Source organism: Halichoerus grypus, chromosome 8, assembly GCF_964656455.1.
Source record: "Halichoerus grypus chromosome 8, mHalGry1.hap1.1, whole genome shotgun sequence".
In the NCBI taxonomy this organism is placed as follows: domain Eukaryota; kingdom Metazoa; phylum Chordata; class Mammalia; order Carnivora; family Phocidae; genus Halichoerus; species Halichoerus grypus.
The window spans coordinates 70,976,140-70,998,330 of NC_135719.1; the positions used below are offsets into that span (position 1 = coordinate 70,976,140).

The window sequence follows — 22,191 nt, forward strand, 5'->3', positions numbered from 1 at the left end:
TAACTTGTAGTATTTTCACACAATGGAATGCTATACAGGAAAAAAAATTTGACCAAATTATAGCTCCACTCATTAACACGAATGAATCTTTAAAAACCATACAATGATAAGTCAAAGAAGCAAGACAGAATATAGAGTGAGTCTAATTGTAGAAAGTAAAACAAAACAAAACAAAACAAAAAAACCCACAAAAAAACCCAGGCAATCTAAACAATATTGTTTAGGGATATACACAGAGGGAGGAAACCATTAAAAAAAAAAGGTGGGGAGGCAAGGATTGTCATTAAATGGAGGATGGTGGTTCCTCTGGGGAGAATGTGTCACCGTTGGGCACGTGGGCTTCTAAGGTACTTGGAATATTCATTGACCTGGGGGCTGGGCATTTGTTTTTTATTGTTCTTTATACTGCATTTATGCATGTTATGTACTCCTCTGTATATATCATACATTTTACACAAGAAAAAAAAGGGATGGTATGTGCTCGACTCTGCCCCTTTTCTCCATGCAATCCCTATTCTTGTCCTCGGCTGCCGGAGGAGGGGCCAGGGTTCCTCATCCAGTTCTCCTCTGTTTCTGAGTGGGTCAAAGGAATACGGGGGTGAGGGCCTCCCCTCTGCAGCTGGGCCCTGGCTACTCCAGGGTGAGAAGGCCTGGGGAAAGCCGGGCCAGGCGAGGCCGGCTGGCTCGGCTCTTTCTGCCAACTCTGGGGATTAGGCCAGGGCTCTGGCCCACCTGTTGTTTCACTCATTCAACATGCACAGAGCACGGAGCACTTACTGTGAGCACTGGGTGCTGTTGGGAGGGTTCTGATAAGTGAGAAGTGGTCTTTGACCTCAAAGATCTTACACTGTACTCAGAGGGAATCATATAAACGAATAATACGGTACCAGAAAAATGTGAGCTAAGCGTTACAGGACTACTTATCTACTCTTTCAATAAACATTTGTTGAGCACCTATTATGTACCAGGAACCGTGCTGGATGGTGAACATATAAGGGCAGTTGAATCACAATCCTGGCCCTTAAGTTCTTAGCCTAATTCGGAGGAAACACCCATCCAAGATAAATACAACAGTGGGGCAAGCCCACTGAGGCAGATAGGCCCAGGGAGAAGCAGGAAGGCCACCTCCTCTCACCCCTGCCTGCTTAGGCTAGGTGAGATGGAGTGGGGAAGGTTGGAGTAGGGAGGTCTTCCTAAACATTCAGACCCTGAACTGAGACTTTAGGGATGAGGAAAACAAGGACAAGGTGAAGGGCTGGAAGGACATCTTTTGCAGAGGGACCAGCTGGGCAAAAGCACAGGGGTAAGGAACAGCACCTTACTATTTGCTACCAAAACACAAGTACTCAGCAGGGATGGGGAGAGAAGCAGCTGGAGGGGACAGCCGAGGGGGATCAGAGTCATATTTGCCTTGTAAAAACCTTAGATTTTATAGGTGCTGAGATCCACTGAAAGATTTAAGGGGAGCTGGATAGTTCACTCTGGCTCAGAATAGAGGAAGTGTTGAGGGACACGGATTGGAGGAAGGCGGACAGGTTGTCAGGTTGTTGTGGATCCAAAAAATATTTAGATAGGCTAGTTCTGAGAGTAGATGGGTGGTGGGTATGGGAGACACCAGCTCCCTGCCCAGCCACCAGGTGGAGCAGGGTGAAAAGAGGGCTCCAAGCCAGAACTAGTGTGGCTCTGGGCTCTGGGTACCAAGGAGCACTAAGTGTGGGCAGAGGATGGTGAGGAATAAGAACGGGATCCTGCACAATTTGATCCCAGGGTTCGCAAAGGCTGGCTTGTGGGCAGGACTGGACTGACGAAGCAAGGGCATGTAATGAGTTGCTTATAAATGAAATGTATGCACACTGAAAAACTATCCTTAGAAGCGTTTGCAATTCAGTCAATAAAGAAGCACATCACTTAGGCATCAAGTGCATTACCAAAAGAAATCTCTTAAAGATTCAAGAGTGGTTTAATCCTGGGGAGGAGGGGTGGAGGACAGGGGTTATTTTTTTAAAAAAGTAAACATGTTAAAACTATCATCTTTTAAAACTCATGAACATAAAACATGTATGTAATTTTAAAAAAGAAAAGCACTGGCTTTTGTTCTGAGTTTACATCCCTTCCACTTTAATTGCTAAAAGTGTCTTTTTTTTTTTTTGGTATGAAACGATATAAGATAGAGGATAGCCAGCTTCTTCCCCGCTCCCCTCACGTCCTCATTTGGCAAAACAAAACAAACGAAAAAAGACCTTGAGCCCTGGGCATCCTGACATCGGAGACTGGGAGCCGCTGGTGCAGAGCACGGGGCCTAAGGCCGGAGAGCGGCGACTCTGCTCGCCTGCAAGACCGCGGGCGGCCGGCAGAGGTCAGGCGAGTTCCACGCAGGCCCCGCGGAACCGCGCCCGAGTCCGGGAGTCCCAGCAGCGCTCCCTCGGCGGAGCGGGGTACGGGGAGGACACCCGGCCTGCCCTAACCTAGGGGTCGCGACTAACAGTCACCCGGGATCTCGGTCCCGGCTCTACCGGGCGGGGCGTAAGCTGAGCGCCAGCCGTCGAATTAAAGAGGGTTCTCCCACCCCACCTCCCACGCCGCGTTCACACCCGCCCTGGCTCCACCTCGCGTCTGGGCGTGGCTGGGTGGCTGGCTCCCGGCAGGCCGAGTTCCGTGCCCCTGGGCCACTCACCTGTCATCTGGAAGGCCGCCCTGCACAACATTGTCTCCCACACCGGGTTGTGGTCAAGACCAAGGAGCTAATACATCAAATCCAGACTTGAGAGTGCCACATAAGACTTGTTTTTACTAGAATTAGGATTCAGGCCTCGGGGGGAAGTGTCCTCTAGGTCCCAGGTCCATTTTTCTAAAAGGTTGCCCGCGCCTCAGAATGGCCCCTGGGAATGTGATTAGGTCCAGGGTTGATCAAGGAACCGGCATTTTACTGGTTGCCAAATTCTGATCAACAGCGTGCCCAGACCACACTTGAGAACCATTCTCAGCTTCTGTTGCCATCCCACAGGACAAACACTAGGCAAACAACGAATGGGGGCCTGGGCTGGTCGTGTGACCCCCCTAAAATTGGAGTGGGTGGCGTTAGAAGCAGCCCCAGGAAGGACTAGCCCCAGGAAGGACTAGCTGGTGCTGTGGTTACACAATGCTCAGAAATCAAAACCCCCCTAAAGAACCAAAGTGAAGTGCCCCTTGCTCTTCCATTCGCGAATCAGGCTACACTCTATTTTTGGCTTTATTTTAAAATACACCTTTTCTATTTCATATATAGCATTGGGAGAACAGTCACATTCTCCCCAAGTTGGTGGCGGGGCTCCATAGCGCACGTGGACTGGAGGAAACATTCCATCCTGTCACATTCTGAACAGCTCCAGGCTGCTTGTTCCAGCTACACTTTAAACCCAGCAAGACCACTATTTCGGCCCCATTCATGTCCAACAAAGCAGGGGGTAGGCCAGGGAAGTAAAGGGACAGTGCCACAAGCCCTGGGTTTCCCCCTGAGGATAGAACTGGGCTAACTCCACCTGTCTCAGGCATCAGGCTGGAAAAGCACTTGGCCGCAGGCCAGCACCAAAAGTCCGAAAGGCACCCCTGGGCCGAGAGACAAGAAAACTGGTTCTTTTAGGGAATTTAGATACGGTGGAACAACCCAAACCCATTCCACTCTTGACTGTGCAGGGGGGCTCCAGGCTGGCATTCTCGTTTCTGCTGATCTAGATTCTAGCTCCAGTTCTGATCTTGGGAAAACCAAATTGTCTTTATCTTTTAAGATTTTATTTACTTGAGTGTGTGTGAGCAGGTGGAAGAGCAGGGCGGAGGGAGGCAGAGGGGAAAGAATCTCGAGCAGACTCGTGCTGAGCGTGGAACCTGACGTGGGGCTTGATCCCATGACCCTGAGATCATGACCTGAGCCGAAAGCAAGAGTTGGAAGCTTAACTGATTGAACCACCCAGGCGCCCCTGTCTTAGTCTTTTAAAAACATGGGGATGGTGTCCAGAAATGTATAAGCTTCCTTCTAGCTCTCAGACTCTTATTTCTCTGGACTCCCTCCTTCCTTTAAAACCACTGGGAGATCTGGGGAAGGGAGGTTGAAACCTCTTCTGTCCTCAAGGCAGATGCCATCTCTTTGTCCCGCATCACCAATGAATGAGTAGGCAGGAGGACAGGAGTAGGACCTGGACTAACTACTCCCCAAGGCATGGGGCTAGCGCCAGACAGGAGGCAGTAGCAAGTAGACTGCTTCACCCCCCAAAACACCAGTTTAAAAGCAGATGGGTTTGCTTCCTAATGCTTAATACAAAATGGCAGCAGCCGCGGGGCTGTTGTAACAAAACTAGCCATAGGGCACCGAGAGAAATGTACATAGGCAGCCTTGGCTGGAGTTGAGCTGCCAGCCAGGCCTGCTGCCCAGTCAGCTGAGGGCCGTCATCCGGCCAGGACTAGATGGTGGCGGTGCAGAGCAGGGCTGAAGGGCTCAGAGGTGTTGTTATGGAGGCTGGTGCCGAGCCGATCCCTCGCAAGCACACTGACCTCTGCGACCCCCCCCCCCCCCCCCCCCCCCGTGCAGTCTGGATGGCCCAGGTCTGAGATGCTCCACCCCAACACCAACACCATGGGGTTTCCGCCCTAAAGGAATGAAGCCCTGGGGGGAAGGAGGGACTGCTGCCGAGCGGGTGCCTGCTCATAAGCTACTGGGAACTGATGCCTCTAGAAATCGGCAGAAACAAAGGCTAGGTTTGGGTTTTTTTTTCCCCCTAGAAAGAAGAGGCTGCCAGGTTCAAATACATGTAGAGGGGCAATGCGTCTGGTGTACTGGGCCCCCTGCCAGAGGCATAGCCCCCCTCCCCTCCAAAAAAAGAGGTGGCTGCCTGCCCGCCCCCAAGTGCTCACCCAGGGAAGTGGAGGGCTCGGACGTTAGAGAGTCACCAAAGCCTTCCCAGCAAGCCCCAGAAAAGCCAGTATGTTTCCTGCTGGGTCCATTTTAAGCCACAGAACACTTTTCAGGGAGGCCCTCCACCCACCTCAAACCTCATTAATGTCAGGCAGCATCTTCCGACCAGAAGGTGTGACCAGAAATGGCACTCCCTCTCCCCCGTGCCTGCCTCTAAGTGCGGCATCCGGGCAGGCGGGCCAGGCTCTGGGGCCCACAGCACTTGTCAGCCGCGGTAGACACCTCACGCAGAGGCCGAGGGCTGATGCAAGTGCAGCTGAGCAGCAAGAGAGCTGCCGTATCTCTATGTCCAAAGAAAGGCCTCTAGGTGCTGAGAAAGGGGGTGAAGGGTCTTGGGGTTAATGGAAGTCTGCGTTGAAGGCTCTGCCGATGATCAGCCGCCTCACCTCACTGGTCCCAGCCCCAATCTCATACAGCTTGGCATCTCGCAGAAAGCGGCCCATGGGAAAGTCGTTGATATAGCCGTTGGCACCTGCAGCCAGGGTTCGGGCCGAGAAGAAGAGACAACAGGAGGTGATGGGCAGTGAGGAAAGCAAACGGAGAGCCAAGTATATAGGCACAGGCCAGAGGAGGAGAGAACTGATTAAGGAGAAGCAGCAAATGGTGGGGAGAGGGGAGGCTGTGGGGAACACCAGCGGGGACGAGGGGCTGGAAGGCCACCCAGAGAGCTGAGGCCACCAGGCAAAGATGGGGACCACCACTGGCCGACCTGGGGGGGCAGACAGGAAGATACTGCACAGCAGTCCCTGGGTGCCAGGCCCGGGGAGGGTACGTCATTTGCACAGGTCACAAAGCCAGTCGGTGGCAGGGCTAGGCTTCAAACCCAGGCCTTCCGGCCCAGCTCCGGGCTCTGCAGCGCTGCGCAGCACGGACACGAGGCCGTCCCGCCCCCGAGGCGTCCCTCCCTCCCCACTTCCCAGGATTCACAGGACCAGGCCGTAAGTGTGACAGGGGGGCACTGCTGCCGGCACGGGCCCCTCGGGGCCTCTGGCAGTTTTCTCATTTGCTTTAACTTGTCTTCCTAGTGACTGGGGCAGAAGCCTAAAGGTGCTGGCTCGGCGGCAGTGAGCGGAAGCACTGCGGCTGGGAGCGGGGGCCACTCACCGAAGCACTGAATGCCGTCCAGGGCCACCTGTGTGGCGCACTCAGCTGAGTAAAGGATCACCCCCGCGCAGTCCTGTGGGAGGGGGCTCCAGGTCAGCAGGGCCCTACCAGGGCCACGCAGGGAGGGAGTCCCCACAGCCGGCCCTTACCTTGGCAGTGCAGTGGCCCTGATCACAGGCCTTGGCGACATTGTAGACATACTGCCGACAGGCCATGAGGCGGGTGTACATGTCGGCCATTTTCCCCTGCATCAGCTGGGCACAAGGGGGGGTGGTCACAAGTCAACACGCTACAGCCACGTTCCTCTCAGACACTCCCCCTAGTCACCCAAAGCAGGTCAGCGGTCGCCACCCGAGAGCCTGGCCCGGGGATGCCAGGGCACAGCGAGGAGACTGGACTTGCCTGGGTGACAGAGATGCCCAGAGAGCAGCCGCCGCACTGTGGAGCCCGCAAGCTGAGAGGGCCCTCCCCCGGCCGCAACCCCCACGGACGCCCATGGTGGCTTCACAGCAGGAAGCGTGACCAGAAATGCTGCTCCCTTCCCTCGGGCCTGCCTACAACCTGCACGCTTCACCGTCCAGCCTTACAATGTCTAATTCATTCATCTCGAGTAGGAAGTGAGCAGACACGAGAGCCACTTCCTGACAAGTTCCCAAAGCCAGGTGGCATGCCGAAGGAGCCTCCGATCCAAGCCTCCAGACTCATTTTGGTGGCAAAAGATGGGGAATGCCCCACTTGCTCATTTGTTAAAGATAATCTGCACCCAATGAAAAAGTACATTTCAGCAAAAGCATTCCACTCACCTGGAAGTGGCCAATCTTCTGGCCAAAGGCTTCCCTTGTGTGTAGGTAGGGAATGGTGTGGTCGAGGACAGCCTGCATGAGCCTGCCAGAAAAGAGAAGGACACTGAGGAGGCGCCTCGCTGTACCCCATTGCCAGTGGGGGTGGCAGAATGCCAACGTGGGAAGGCTTGGGGGGAGACGGCTTGGCAGGACAAGGAGCTGGAGTCTCAGGCAGGAGAGGAGGAGCATGAGGACTCTGATCACCCCTGCTCAGTCACTGCACCGACCACCCAGGACTTGTGCCTGTCTCCCTGACACCAGATGGAGGGGCAGGACCCCTGTGCAGACAGGCCTCCGAGCCTGGGTGTCCTGTTTCATCCTGAATAATTAAGCAGAATGGCACCTCAGGCCTCTTGTCTGTCATCTGATAATATTTCCTTTCATTGTGAAGAAAGCACATGTGGGAGGGGGAGGTTTGCTCATTTTGTCTCCAAGAAAGAAGGTACATCTTCCAGGAGGCAGTTCCCATTGGCCCCCCCAAGGGGAAGGCTGTGATGTCATGATCTGCTAAGGAGGCCAAAAGCCCAGCTCCCCCGAGCCTCACACTCACCCAAGGGGCCCACCAGCCAGCACCAGCCGCTCCAGGTCCAGCCCACTCATCAGCACGTAGACGCCCTTACTTAGATGGCCCAGGATGTTGGCAGCTGCCGGGAAAAGTGCCAGTCAGGGGGGAGAGGGCTGTCCACAGCCTCCTCACTTTTATAAAAGCTGCTAGGTTTGCTTTTGTGGCTTTCACACAGGCCCTAAAATGTCACCTGACTTCTGACCTTCAACTAGGGTTCCGAGTGAGAGAAAAGGATGGAGCTTACTACTTCCAGTTAGATGTAGAGCTTGCTACGGAGCTCCTGGGTGACTCAGTCGGTTAAGCCTTGGGCTCAGGTTATGATCTCAGGGTCCTGGGATGGAGTCCTGCTTCGGGCTCCCTGCTCAGCGGGGAGTCTGCTTCTCCCTCTCCCTCCCCACTCCCCCGCTCATGCGCACTCTCTCTCAAATAAATAAATAAAATCTTTAAAAAAAAAAAAGAAGTAGAGCTTGCTAGAGGGCCTCCCCCCACAACCACCGCCCCGCCACACACACACACACACACACACACACACACACCCCATTCATAAGACAAGACACAAAGGCCCCATCTTTAGACGTTCCCTTTCTCTTCCTCAACTGCTCTGGATGGGAAAAAAAAAGCTAATTTGGTCTAGAAGCCATCCAACCCCTCCCTAGTTCTTTTTACCCATGCCCATAAAGGAGACTGAGAATTACTGTCCCCTGGGTTGAGTCTGCTCTCTGCTCCAATATCATCAGCCCCTAACCCTGACAAGAGTGGTATCTGGAACAGTCTTTGTCTAAGAGATGGGTCATTCAGTGCTGGAACCTGCTAAGCACCTCCCCACCCCGGAAGCCAGGGCACTGGATGGCCTTGGGAGGTATGGGCAGGAAACCCAGTACAGGGTGGACCACTGACCCGCCTAATGATGGCAGTTATTTCCTGCTGACGAAGAAGAATCCACACTGATCCCGCCTCCCTAGATGCTCCTTGTAACCGAAGCATACTGTTCTGAGTTCCTGGGTCAGGGGGGAGAGGGATGGTCTTTGGCCGAGGCACAGAGCAAACCCGGCTGGTCATCACACCTATGCCCTTGGTCTAATAAGCACGCGACAGGTATGCCGGCTCTCCCACTATGGGTCATGTTTTTAGTTACGCTTCAGGGGCAAACTGAATTCCCTTGTCTTCACTGAGTCTGGCTTCCTTCAGTGTATCTGAATGGTTTTTTTAGCACCGTTAATGAGTCCCTCACCTGGCTGTTCAGGGGAGTGCACAAACAAGGACGTCTGGAGGACAGGAGAGGGTGAGGGCACATCTCAGCCATCTCCTCCAGGCACCGGCGCACCGCCCTGGGCACGGTGTATCAGCCACATAGGAAACAGCACCCTGCAGGGCAGCCACAGGCAGGCACACAGCTCTGGCCAGAAGGACAGCTACCCAGCAGCCCAAGGCCCACACGTATGGGCCCATGGACAAGCGCGATAGAGAGAGGCCCACTGTCTAGACACATGGCCTCGGTAAGCTAATAATGGTGAGCTTCTCTTACTCAGAGATGGGCTTTCTCAGCTTATGATAGGGTCAGACAGGGGCTTGCCCATTCTCAGGGACTCACCAGGAACCTTGCAGTCTTCAAAGATTAGCTCACAGGTGTTAGAGCCCCTCATCCCCAGCTTGTCCAGCTTCTTGGAGGTGCTGAAGCCAGGCATCCCCTTTATGGGAAAAATGGTGGCCCCGATTACAGACCAGTCGCCAAGGCGGGGACTAGTAAAAGGCAGACCCTTGGGAAACGCCCACCCTCCCACCCAGTCCCTGAATTTGCATCCTACCCCCAGGACCCCCACTCTGTATGGCCGCCCCACTCCTAGAAGCTCCAGCCCTAACACCCCACCCTCCTCTGCTGCTAGGTGCGTTCCCCCCACTTCTCACGGGAGCAGTTCCTTCTCAGTCAAACACCCACTCCCTGGGCAGCCCTGGACCTTTGCCGGCTTTGTTTCTTCTCCTCAGGGGAAAGCACTTCCAAGACCCTCTCTCCAGGTAACTCAATTCCTTTGGCTCTGTTCCTCTGCCATCTGTACCTGAGTCCCACCCAGGACCAATTCGGCCATCTGCCTGCCCCGGCCTGGCTAACCAGATGCAGTATGCATTGCCAAGTGCCTGGCAGAGCGTGCGGACGGGCAGGCTAACGACAGTGGCACCGCGTGACCGTGAGATTCCCAATGTCTGCCGGGCCCTTTGGACTACTCACTTTTCTTTCCTCCAGTCTTAGTCCCCTTTCTCCATGGAGGGTATTGCAAACCTCTATGACACTCAATCTTGGAATTCTCTCGCAGCTCCCCAACCCCCACGGTTCCCAGCCCTCACACCACACAGTCATGAGGCAGATGGCTTCTCCACCGTCACCTGTAACCCAGCCCTCCCTTTCCCATGGCTCACTGTCGGGTTTGGCCCACTTACTCCCACACACCTCAATTTCTTCATTTTCCTTTCTTTCTACCAAATAATTTGCTCAGTTTTCTCCCATTCTTAAAAACAAATTCAAATGTCCCCCTTTTCATTCCAACTCCTGGTCCATCTCCCCCTTGCTTTGCTGCGGCCTTCATCCACTGCCCCCCCTCCGCCCCCGACCTTCCTGTTCACAGGGTGCTCTCCACAGCCACTCTCCCCAAGGCCACCAGGGACACCCTGGTTGTCAGATCCAGTTACCTCCTTCCAGTCCTTATCTTCCTGGACCTCTCTGTGTGGTTCCACCATGCTCAGACCTGACTCATCCTTCTGGGGCTCCCAGTTTGGCCACCCTCCTTTCAGTCGGCTCTTCTACTCTGCCCTCACCTTGGGGAGCCTTGGCAGAGCACACACTGATTGTGTCTGTGACGAGCAGAAGAGAGCCATCTCTGGTACTGACTTCAGGAGACAAAAGCCTCCCGGCATTCACTGCCCTCCACTCACCTTTTCCACAATAAAGGCCGTGATGCCCCGAGAGGCTGGCACAGCAGCCGGATCTGTCTTGGCGTAGATAATAAGGATGTCAGCATCAGGGCCATTGGTGATCCAGAACTTGTTCCCATTCAGGATGTAGTGATCACCTAAGGACAAGAAGTTGGCTGCTCAAGCCATGTTGGCCTGTCCCAACCAGTCAGTTCATGGACCTGCTGCTGGGCAGGAAGCTGCCCTGCTGGGACAGTTCTGGAAACCTGGCAGAGGCCACCTCCATTGACTGCTCCCTCACCCTGAGAAGGGCTGTCCCTCTGTCCATTTCAGTTCCCATTCCAGAAGCTCCCAAGGCAAGAGGAGCCTCACCTTTCTTTTCTGCTTTTAGCTTCATGGAGACAACATCAGAGCCAGCATTGGGCTCACTCATGGCCAGGGCTCCGATGTACTCACCACTGATCAGCTGCAAGGAAAACCACAAGGGCTGGTTATGACTTCAGTAGTCCTCTATGGGAGCTTACGACATTGCTTCTCTCCTGTTCACATGACACCCCTTCAGACTTCTCTCAGACCAGGTATTGGTAAAGTCCTGGAAGAGAAGCCCACTATCTGTAAGACTAAAAATATCTCCCTTTCCCATTCCCTTTGCAAGGGAAGTGAGTCCTAGTCTTGCATTTCTTCAAATGCTCTGCAAATGATGTCCAGTGACCGACTCAGGAGTTCTGGTCCTATTTTTATTTTTGTTTTTTTATTATATATATATATTTTAAATTTATTTATTGGACAGAGAGAGACACAGCGAGAGAGGGAACACAAGCAGGGGGAGTGGGAGAGGGAGAAGCAGAAGCAGGTTCCCGCTGAGCAGGGAGCCTGATGTGGGGCTCGATCCCAGGACCCTGGGATCATGACCTGAGCCGAAGGCAGACACTTAACAACTGAGCCACCCAGGCGCCCCTCTGGTCCTATTTTTAATTCTTTTGACTGAATTATTTTAAAAGCAAGTCCCTGACCCTTCCTATCCGTATCTGGTTGAGGGCAGCATGCTGCAGAAAGCAAGTCTGACTGGCCCTTGCCAACCCAGGAGGGTGCCTCAGGGTCTCTCCCTCCCCATCTCCTCACCTTGGGGAGGTACTTTTCCTTCTGGGCCTCGTTTCCATTGCGCACAATTTGGTTGAGGCAGAGGTTGGAGTGAGCACCGTAACTGAGCCCCACTGCTCCAGAAGCTCGGGATATCTCTTCCATCACCAGCACCTGTTCCAAGTAGCCCAGGCCGGAGCCGCCATACTGAACTGGGAGTGGAGGCGGGGCAGCACAGCGGAAAAGGCAGCCCAGATTACATTGGGACATTCACAGGAATGTTTACCGGCAGCAAAGAAATACCCTTGTAGCTCCTACTCCAAGTTACCCCCTAGGAAGGTCGATAGGCTGACGCCGTGGGCCCTGCTTTACCAGCTCACAGAACTGGCTTTGTCTGCTGCCTCTGGTCAGCTGAGGTGTGGTTCAGAAAACAGGCAATGCAAACACCTGCGTTATCCCGGACAGACCTCTTAAGGAAGACAAGAGAGCCTGAGCACCCAAATGTTCAGAAAGCCACAGAAGTGCACAGGCAGATGAATAAATGAAGGGCGACCTGGAGTTAACCAAGAAACACAAAGAGGAAGGGTCAGAGCACTAAGAATAGACACCAAGCAAAGGAAGGTGAGATTTTCATAGCACAGGTGTTTGGACCTAACAAAGCATGGCTATCAAATCAACATGTTATTTGATACGATGTTATATGTCAATTATGTCTTTAAAAAGTTAAAAAAAAAAAAAAGACTAGTAACGGGGGACAGGAGTGCCACAGATAGTGAATTTCAGAGCTCCTTACCAAAAAAATGTGGCTTTTCCTTGGCAACAGATCCAAAATCAAAGTGGCTGGATCATCTGGTACTACCACCTCCCACCCCCAGCCTTGCTCTTTGGCAAAACCCTGGTGAGACTCTTTGCACACGGGGGCATCTGGCTGGCTCAGTTGGCAGAACATGCGACTCTTGATCTCGAGGTTAAGAGTTCGAGCCCCACGATGGGTAAAGAGATGATTTAAAAAAAAAATAATAAAATCTTAAAACAAAATAAGGCTCTACACACGTTTACTCTGCCCAAGAAGTCAGGCTCATCTTAGGCTCTAGGGAAAGGTTAGCCCAACCCCTGCAACTTTAGGAAGGTAAGCCCACAGGTGGGTGACACTGGAAACAGCCACCAGGACAACCAGGTGGAAACCAGAACTTACCAACCAGAACTGGCTTTCTTTGGGGGCTCATAAACCCCCAAGATGCAGTCTGGTTTGGGAGTTCCCAGTAGCGTTCCCCCTACCACTTTACATTAAGATGGTCTACATTTATAAGTCTTTCCATTTTATCATGACTCTGTAATCAGCTTAGATCCCAGGAACTGTCTCCAAGTGGCGAGGGAAGACATTAAGAACACTGTGTTCCACCTCTGTTCTAACACATGAATACAAGCTGAATCAATGCGGACTGTCCAGCCTTTGGCAGGTGAGGCCACAGGCTTATTTCTTTACTGGGCGCTGCAAGCCAGGCTGGGCCTCTCCTTCAGGGGCCAACATCCAAACCAAAGCCCACCAGCTCTGTGCCCTCTCCCCCTGGAAACAAGTAGTAAGACCCATAGAGGACAATGGGCAGGCCCAGGGTGAGCCTATTAAACACATCATCTGGCCACCTCACGTGGAGGCTCAGGCATCTCTCTCCCCCATACCACCCTCTGCTCTCAGATGAGCTCCAGGGCCAGCCGTGGGCAGAGGACATAGGCCGTCCCCACAGGAACATACCTGTCCTGAGTGGTCCTGCCTAGACGCTAATAGTAGGGCAGAACTTTGGGATTAGGGGAGATGGTAAGACTGAAGTGCAAGACAGCTGCATGATAATGGAGTTTTCTAAACTCCCCAAATCACCTGGGGGAGCTTATTAAACATGCAGAGTTCAAGAGTCTAAGTGATTCTCACCCAGTGAACCACACTGGCCTCATCCCTTTGCCTTCTGGATGTTACTGCTTAGTGTACTCTTCTCTGGGCTGATAGTCAGTGGGTGCTTTCTCGGGTCCAAGAGGAAGTCTTGGGTTTCTTTGAGCACGATCTTTCCCCTCCTTTCCTGTTTCTTTTGGAAACAGTGTTAAAGGGCATGCAAGAAAAGTTCGCATTAGGGAAGGAAACTATACTCACCAGGGGCGGTGATACCTAAGACCCCCAGGTTTCCCAGCTGCTTCCAAAACTCCTGCCAACAGAAAGCAGTGAGTGCAGTGAACTGTGAGAAGGCGGCCAGTCACAGGTGTCTGGCACATCTGGCACGAGACCCAAATGCTTCACACAAAGAGGCTGCACTGTTAGGGAGGTTTTATTTACCAGGCAGCAGTACAATTCCCAACCCAGTCTAGCCCGGCCCCCAAACTGCCCCCTTGCCGCTCGCCCCGCCCCCGCACCCCCCCCCCCCCCCCCCCCCGTGGGCAACATGACTCACTCGAAGGTTCTTGAACTCATTGATATGATCAATCTCCTGGGCCTGGGGGGCTAGGTGCTCCTGAAGAAACTTAGCCATGGTCTGACGAAGCTAGAGGGAGAGAGGTGGACAGATGCCGCTGCAACAGTCCCTTACTGCCACCAAGAACAGCATCTCCACTACTGAGGACACCCCACCAAACGGCATTAGATTGAAACTTAGAGGCCGTACCAGTTTATATACTTCCTCGGAGATGATCTTCCTCTCTTTTAAGGTCCTCAGCCTAGACAGCTTGAGTATTTTTAAAATGTCACTCCTGTACATAAAGTCATTCCATGGCTTTTCATTGTACTTAGAAGATCAGCTCCTTACTCAGGCCTGTAAGGCCCTGCCTGAGCTGACTCCTACTGACTCTTCCAGCCTTCTCCAGTACCTTTCTCACTCCCACTCATTGTGCTCTAGTCATACCCTCTTCAGTTTCTGGCACATGCCAGGCTTTCTGATCTGAGACTGTGGTTACAAAGGATTACACAAAGGATTAGAAACTCTTGGTGGACAAGTTTGAGAGCTCGGATTGAACCCTTTCTGTAGGAGGTGATTCAAAGCTCTGTCTACTGACTGCAAACCCAAATGGGTTTTGGACTTCCTGGAGGCTGGGGCACTTGCTTAACAGCCAGGAGAATCAGGTTCCTGGGGAACTCTGTGCCAGCATCCAAGTGAACAGTCTCCTTCCAGAAAGGCTCTGGTTCAGCTTCACCTGTAATGCCCTTGCATGTTACCGTTCAACTTTGTGCTTGGACGCAATGGGCTGAAGAATTTATAGCAGGTTACACAGTGCACTTCAAAGCCCCCAAAGTGTGTATTCGAAAGATTCCCTGGTGATGATGATTAAGCAGGCTTGAGAACCATAGTCTTAAGACAGTGTTCAGGTGTAAGCGGACCTCAGACAGACCGAGGGTCTTTTTGCCACATGCCGGTGGCCCTGCCAATCCTCCACCAAAACACCATCAGCCTCCCAGGAGCCTTCCTGTCTCCGACGCCTTATCTAACTCGGCAGCTAGGCTTTGCTGTTTCCACAGAGGGGAGGCTGAGGCTCGCGCCCGCCCCCCGCGCTCCCAATGCCGCCGCTGAGTGGGCGCCGGGCAGAGGAGCGTCTGGGCGACCTCCGAGCGGGGCGACGCGGCCTGGCCAGCAGGCCTTGGGACCCGGAAGGGGATGAGGCTCCCTACCTGCTTCTGCTCCTCGCTTAGCCCGTTGATCGCATCGTCCACGGGCAAGAGGGAGTGGGCCCGCTGGGACACGAGGCTGGAGAGCCGCGCCCGCGGCGCCCGCAGCCTCCAACTCGCCGCGCGCCGTCCCAGAAGCCAAGCCGAGGTCGCCATCTCTGCCTAGCACGGGGAGCGGGAGCCGGAGGGGCAGCTGCGGCGCCAGCTCCAGCGGCGACGACCCGCCCCCTGGGCTCCACCAATCCCAGGCTTCGCTGCCCCCACCCAATCGGTGAGGGGGTGGGTCTCCAGCAGCCTATCACCCTCCGCGGCCGGCTGAAGGCCGCGCTGCCCTTGGTCACCACGCGAGCCAATCAGCGGTGACGGCTTGACTCCCGGGGCACCCCCGCGATAGGAGCCGTGGGGCTGGACTCGCTTTGCGGGAGTCAGTCCTACGTGGAGACTTTATTAAGTGGGAGAGCGAGAAAGGCGTCTTCGGAATCGAGGAATGGTATCTCCCCTGCGTTAAAGTAGCAGCCTCTGACTACAGAAGTCTATCTCTGCGGGAGAGGAAGTGTTAAAACAGTCTGGGGAAAAAGATGCCCAGTGCTTGGAAATAAATTGGTTTTTTGTTTTGTTTTTTCTTTTAAAGATTTTATTTATTTGACAGAGACGAAACGAGAGAAGGAACACAAGCAGGGGGAGTGGAAGAGGGAGAAGCAGGCTTCCCGCTGAGCAGGGAGCCCGATGCGGGGCTGCAGCCCAGGACGCTGGGATCACGACCCGAGCCGAAGGCAGACGCTTAACGACTGAGCCACGCAGGCGCCCCTGGAAATAAATTGTTAAAGCAAATCTGGGATATCTAAGATTGGGTAAGTGGCGCTGGCTCTGGTGTGCAGTTAGAAACCAGTAAAACTTGCTTTATTATGTAACAGGGTGTAGTGATTTTGGAGTTCTATGCGAAAGAGTTGCTGTCTTCCAAATTATTTAATGTACAAGAAGAACATCAGGACTTTTTAAAAACAGGGTTGGGGGTTGGTGTGAAGATATAGAAAAGGGAAAGTAGTGTGTTACGAGTATTAAAAAGAAAGCCACCGAGCCATAGCGGAGCCACTTAAGGCTCGGAATCAGTAAACCAAGACTTAACTACCTAACTGTAGTTTTCACCGCCCCAGGAATGTAACCTCTAACCACTCGACATGGGAATTTCCTATCAGCAGTGGGAAATTTATAGTACCCTCTTGTGTTCCCCTTAGGATAGACCTTACCTGAAACAATCCTTTGCCTATTTCCTTTTTCTATTCTTTTGCTACGTTTAAAAACCTTTCCTTTTCTGCACCTCGATGGAGCTCCTTTCTATTTGCTAGATGGGATGCTGCCGGAGTCATGAACTGTTTAATAAAGCCAATTAGATCTTTTAAAATGGACTCAGTTGAATTTTCTGTTTTTTAACAGGGAAAGAGGAGAGCTGATAAAATTAAGCCTCTATCCCCCTTCGCTATTTTCCTCCTCCTTCGCATTGGCCCACCATTTCATTTCAGGTGTTAAGTGCCCTGGGTCCGGGGATGAAGTGCTGCATGAAATGAAAATGAAAACGGTACCACCAATATCACCCACAGCAAGGCTGTTAGGAGTGCTAAAAAGGAAGCCATAGGCCCAAGGTGGAGTCACTTGCCCCCAGGACAGCAAATCAAAACTTATTTGCAGTTTCAGTTTCTCCCAGAGTAGAATTTTAAACCAATCAATTTGGAATTTTCTGGTCAGCACCAATGAGGTAATCTGTCACATGGGTCCTCTCATTCCCCCCCCCCCCCCCCCACCAAATAAGTAATCCATACCTTTCCCCCTAAAGAAAGATGACCTTGCCTGGAACAAACTTTTCTTTCGCTAGTGACTTCCTTGCCCCATCTTCCTTCCTACAAAAACCTTATATTTCCAACAACTCCTTGCAGCTCCCCTCTACTTGCTAGGTGGGATGCTGCCTGATTCATGAATTGATTTAATAAAGCCAATTAGATCTTCAGGTTTACTCTGTTGAATTTTGTTTTTTAATGAGGAATAAAGGAGCTAGCGTACTTGGTGACAATGATTTGTGTTTCTTCTTAACAGCACCCCATTAGTCCAAGGTCTGAAACACAGCTAAGACAAAAGCCAGGCTTTGTGAGCTTGTCCAGACTGAAATGCTGTCACCCCACATATGATGAGTCTCCCCTAAGTGGAGAACAGGTTTCCCCTCCAAACCCCAAATAAAGGTTCTCCTTCTAGACCCCAAGCAGGGTCTTGGCCCCTACCTCACCCTGTTTTCAAGGGCCACAGCTCAACCAAAGGGGTAGAATGTCTCTCCCCAAGACTTCAGGCCACCAACACAGTGAGAGCCAAGATCCCAAACTCCAAGGAGGTAGGTAATAGTGTCCTCAGCTACTTTGAAAGTCAAAACAAAGACTGAAAACAGATTTGCCCACAGGCAAGTCATTGGTGACCTTAGTAAAAATTATTTTGGTAGAGTAATGAGAAAAAAGGCCAGATTAGCCATAGGTAAAATAAGAAATCATTTGAAAATATTTTGAATGGAAACATAATGCAAATATGACAAAGGAAAACCAGTGGGATGCAGCTATCTAGCCCTTAGAGATGTTAAAACGAAACAATAGATCCTGAATGGAGTCACTTCTTTTTTTTTTTAAGATATTATTTATTTGACAGAGACACAGCGAGAGAGGGAACACAAGCAAGGGGAGAGGGAGAGGGAGAAGCAGGCTTCCTGCAGAGCAGCGAGCCCTTTGTGGGGCTTGATGTGGGGCTTGATGTGGGGCTTGATGTGGGGCTCGATGTGGGGCTTGATGTGGGGCTTGATCCCAGGACTCTGGGACAATGATCTGAGCCGAAGGCAGATGCTTAACGACTGAGCCACCCAGGCGCCCCCTAAATGGAGTCACTTTTGCTAAGCCCCTTAATAGAGGGAAATTTATAGTTTTAAGGCATATACTGGAAAAGAGAAAAACTAAAATGAAGTTATTCCTATTTTAAGAAAGCAGAAAAAGAACAGTAAATTAAAACCCCAAATATAGAGGGAAATGAATATGAATAGAAATTATGAACTAGAGAAGTACAACAGAGAAAAATCAACATAAAATTGATAAGCCACTAACAAGACTGATGAAAAAAAAAGAGAAATTGCAAACTGCTGATACCAAGAATGAAAAAGAAGTCAGCCTTCAGGTCCTATAGATAGAAAAAAGACGAGGGTATTTTGAGCAATTTATGCCAATACATTTTACACTGATGAGATGGGCAAATCCATTTATATAAAGTTCAAGAAAAGACAATACCCATAGATGGTGATTTTCTGTCAGAATGGAGGGGGGCAGTAATTTACTGACATGTACATTTAAGGTTAGTATACTTCGTGACGCCTCAATACATTTTCTTCAAAAAGTAAAATATACATAACAATTTGCCATTTTAACCATATTTAAGCGTACAATTCGGTGGCATTAAGTATATGCACAGTGCTGTGCCATTATCATCACCACTATCCATTTTCAGAATTTTGTCATCATGCCAAACAAACTGTGTACCCATCAAACCATAATTCCGCTGCCCTTGCCCCTCCCAGCCCCTGGTAACCTCTATTCTACATTCTGTCTCTGTGAAGGAGAGTACCTCAGGTACTCAGGTACTCAGGTACTTTAGGTATCTCATATGACTGTTTTTGTCTTTAAGCCAGATTGAAAGCGGAAGAGGACAGACAGTGCAAACTCAGAAATTTGACTGTGGGAGCGCCTGGCTGGCTCAGTCAGTGGAGCATGTGACCTTGATCTGGGCAGTGTGAGTTCGAGCCCCACGTTGGGTGTAGAGATTACTTAAAAATAAAATCTTAAAAAACAACAACAACAAAAGAGGGGCGCCCGGGTAGCTCAGTTGGTTAAGCATCTGACTCTTGATTTTCACTCAGGTCATGATCTCAGGGTTGTGGGATTGTGCCCTGCCTCGGGCTCCGAGGGGAGGGGAGTCTGCTGGAGATTCTCACTCTCCCTCTGCTCCTCCAAACCTCCTCAAATAAATCTTTAAAAAAGTAATCTTTTGAGCTTTTATAAGACATAAAAAAGGATAACACCATAAAAACTGTTCATTCTTGGGGCGCCTGGGTGGCTCAGCCAGTTAAGCGACTGCCTTCAGATCAGGTCGTGATCCTGGGGTCCTGGTATGGAACCCCAAGTTGGCTCCCTGCTCAATGGGGAGTCTGTTTCTCCCTCTTGCTCTGACCGTCCCCCCTTCCCCTGCCCGTGCTCTCATGCTCTGTCTCTCTAATGAATAAATAAAAAATCTTTAGGGCGCCTGGGTGGCTCAGCTGGTTAAGCAACTGCCTTCGGCTCAGGCCATGATCCTGGAGTCCTGGGATCGAGCCCCACATTGGGCTCCTGGCTCAGTGGGGAGCCTGCTTCTCCCTCTGACCCTCTCCCCTCTCATGCTGTTTCTCTCTCTCTCGCTCTCTAATAAATAAAATCTTTAAAAAACAAACAAACCTGTTCATTTTCCGGAGCACTTTCTTCCTTGTGAAGAGCATGTTTCCCCAGACAGCTGTCCTAACTTGGGCCCTAATAAAACTCCTTACTTTTTTTAGCGGAGACAGTGTGGGGTGGTGGAGGCACAGATGGGGAAGGAGAGGGACAAGCAGATTACGCTGAGTACGCAGCCCAAGGCAAAACTTGATCCCACAACCCTGAGATCATGACCTGAGCTGGCAGCTTAACCTGCTGAGCCACCCAGGCGCCCCTCCTTACTTTTAGCGATTCTAAAAAGTTTGTTCATTTTGTGTGGACAATTCCATTAGTGAATAATTGTAGTTATTTAAAAATGAAATAAAAATATTTTTTCAAATACCTACTAAGTTGTTGGATCTGATCACTTAAAATAGAACCACTGATACTTCTTTGGGTGTCATAAATATTACTAGGACATTAACTAGGGGCATCATGAACTGAGAGTTTGGAAACCTCTGGCCTAGATGATAAAAATCCACACTTCTTAGCCTAGCATTCAAGGATCGAGACTTCTTTTTTTTTTTTTTAAAGATTTTATTTATTTATTTGACAGAGAGAGAGACAGCTAGAGAGGGAACACAAGCAGGGGGAGTGGGAGAGGGAGAAGCAGACTCTCCGCTGAGCAGGGAGCCCGATGCGGGGCTCTATCCCAGGACCCTGGGATCATGACCTGAGCCGAAGGCAGACGCTTAATGACTGAGCCACCCAGGCGCCCCAAAGGATCAAGACTTCCACTAACACCAAGTACCTCCCGCCCCACTCTTCCCTGGCTCAAATCTTTCTCCAATATTTGCTTGTTGTTTGACCTTGGGTAAATCAACCTAACATCTCTGAGCGTTATTTCCACAGCTGTAAAAAGAGATAATAGTGCTTACCTTGCGATGGTAATGAGGATTACCTGAGAAGTGCAGCAAGGAGTTATGTGTATCTGGCAGAGTACAAGTGCTCAATTAAGTGTCGGACATAATCCCCTCACCTTGAGTCTCTGAACAAGCCCAGTTCCCCAACTCACTTCCCCAAGACTCATCTCAGCTCTCTATTCTTTCCTTCAGCATTTCATGATTTTATTTTCTCCCTGGAGCTTCCAATGGCAGCCCCGCCTTCTTGGGTTTATCATTTGCTAGAGCAGTTCACAGACTCAGAGAAACCTTTTATTTACTAGGTGATCAGTTTATCGCACAGGCTGTAACTCGGGAAGAGCCCGGCGGAAGAGATGCAGAGGGCAAGGTGTGGGGAAAGGAAGTGGGGCTACCATGACCTGAGCTTGCTCCTCTCCCCAAACCTCCACATGCTCACCGACCTGCAAGGTCCTCCATTTTCCAGCTAGCCTCTCCAACTGTTACTCTTCCTTCAGTCTCCAGCCTACGTCCTTCATCAAGCCCTCCGCAACCAAAGTAGCCCATAGTGAACTACTAGAGCACACAGCTAGGCCGCACAGCCCACAGTTAGTAAGGTGTTGCTGTTGGCGATTTCACTTATACGTCACCTGCACGTGTAAGTTTTACCGAAGAGATTGCAAGCATCTTTGAGGTGAAGAATGCCATGCTACATTCAAGTTTCCTAGAGCATCTGGCGAAGTGGAGGGCACAGGTCACTATTTGCTGAGTTTCTCTAACATGGGTTCGTCCCGCCTCCAGAACAGATGAAGTGCCCACAACACGTCCACACGTACAAAAGGCAGATGGAGCAACAGAGGTCGGAGGAATCAAGAGAAAAGGCAGAGGGGCACCAGTGCCGGCTGGTGCTAGAGAACCGTGAGGGGAAGGCCCCTCGGGAGCCCAGGCCACCAGCCACCAGGGTTTCGGCACTGGGCGAGAGGAGTCACAGGCATTGAGAGTTACATTCCCAGGTGTTAACTAGGGAGGCCTGACAAGGAGGTGAGTTCTCCCCCTCTCCTGCCAAGAAGGAAGTAGAACTTTTTTTGGGGGGGGCAGAAATGCCAATTACAAATTCATTTGGGTAAACAATCTTTTAAAGTATAAACATGCTGAAAATGGGTAGAAGAAAATATTCAGCTCTTCTCACGGGTGAGAGTTATGTAACTGGGTTTACCCCCTCCTAATTTTTGGGACATAACCAACTGTGTGAATGTCTGTGTGGAAGGCAAAGAAACTTAGCCCTGAAAGTTAGGGTGGGGGTGTTCCTTGGCCTGACTGGGTGGTAGCAAGAGGGGAGGGGGGAGATCGGTGAAGAAATTGGGAGATGCAGAAAAACATGGAAGAGAGCCAAAGCCAAAGCCTGCCTAGATCAACTAAGAAATGAAATAGAGCTGTGCCTTTGGTAAACCCGGGGGGAAGCCTACCACAGACTCGGCTACCTAGGGAGCCACGGGGCCAGGCCTAGGACTGGCTGTGCAAAGAGCAGTAGAGAGCAGGCTCAGGAATATAGGCAGGGCACAGGCAGCTGGGGGATGGAGTCAGGCACCCCCCGCCACAAACAGGGGACACCCTCAGAAGACCAGCTACCGCTCCTGGAAGACAGCAGGGCTAGCCACAGAGCACTGAAGTGGAAGACAAATATTCTGGGTTACATTGGAGTCTTGAACTTGTTCACTGGATTAGGTCAAGAGTATTCGGTGGACGTAC

At 51.4% G+C, this 22,191-nt stretch overlaps 1 protein-coding gene across 1 annotated transcript; it reads right to left on the reverse strand.

Annotated features, from left to right (window-relative positions):
- Positions 1-2,768: 2,768 nt before the first annotated feature.
- IVD (isovaleryl-CoA dehydrogenase) lies at positions 2,769-15,295 on the reverse strand. The gene is made up of 12 exons (XM_036084257.2): positions 15,087-15,295; positions 13,879-13,968; positions 13,584-13,635; positions 11,483-11,652; positions 10,733-10,826; positions 10,382-10,518; positions 9,048-9,144; positions 7,442-7,535; positions 6,853-6,934; positions 6,199-6,303; positions 6,050-6,122; positions 2,769-5,417 (listed from the first exon to the last, which is right to left on the reverse strand). Exons 1-12 carry the CDS (start codon positions 15,237-15,239, stop codon positions 5,284-5,286), a joined length of 1,281 nt encoding a protein of 426 aa, XP_035940150.1. The 5' UTR covers positions 15,240-15,295; the 3' UTR covers positions 2,769-5,283.
- Between the last annotated feature and the right edge of the window lie 6,896 nt (positions 15,296-22,191).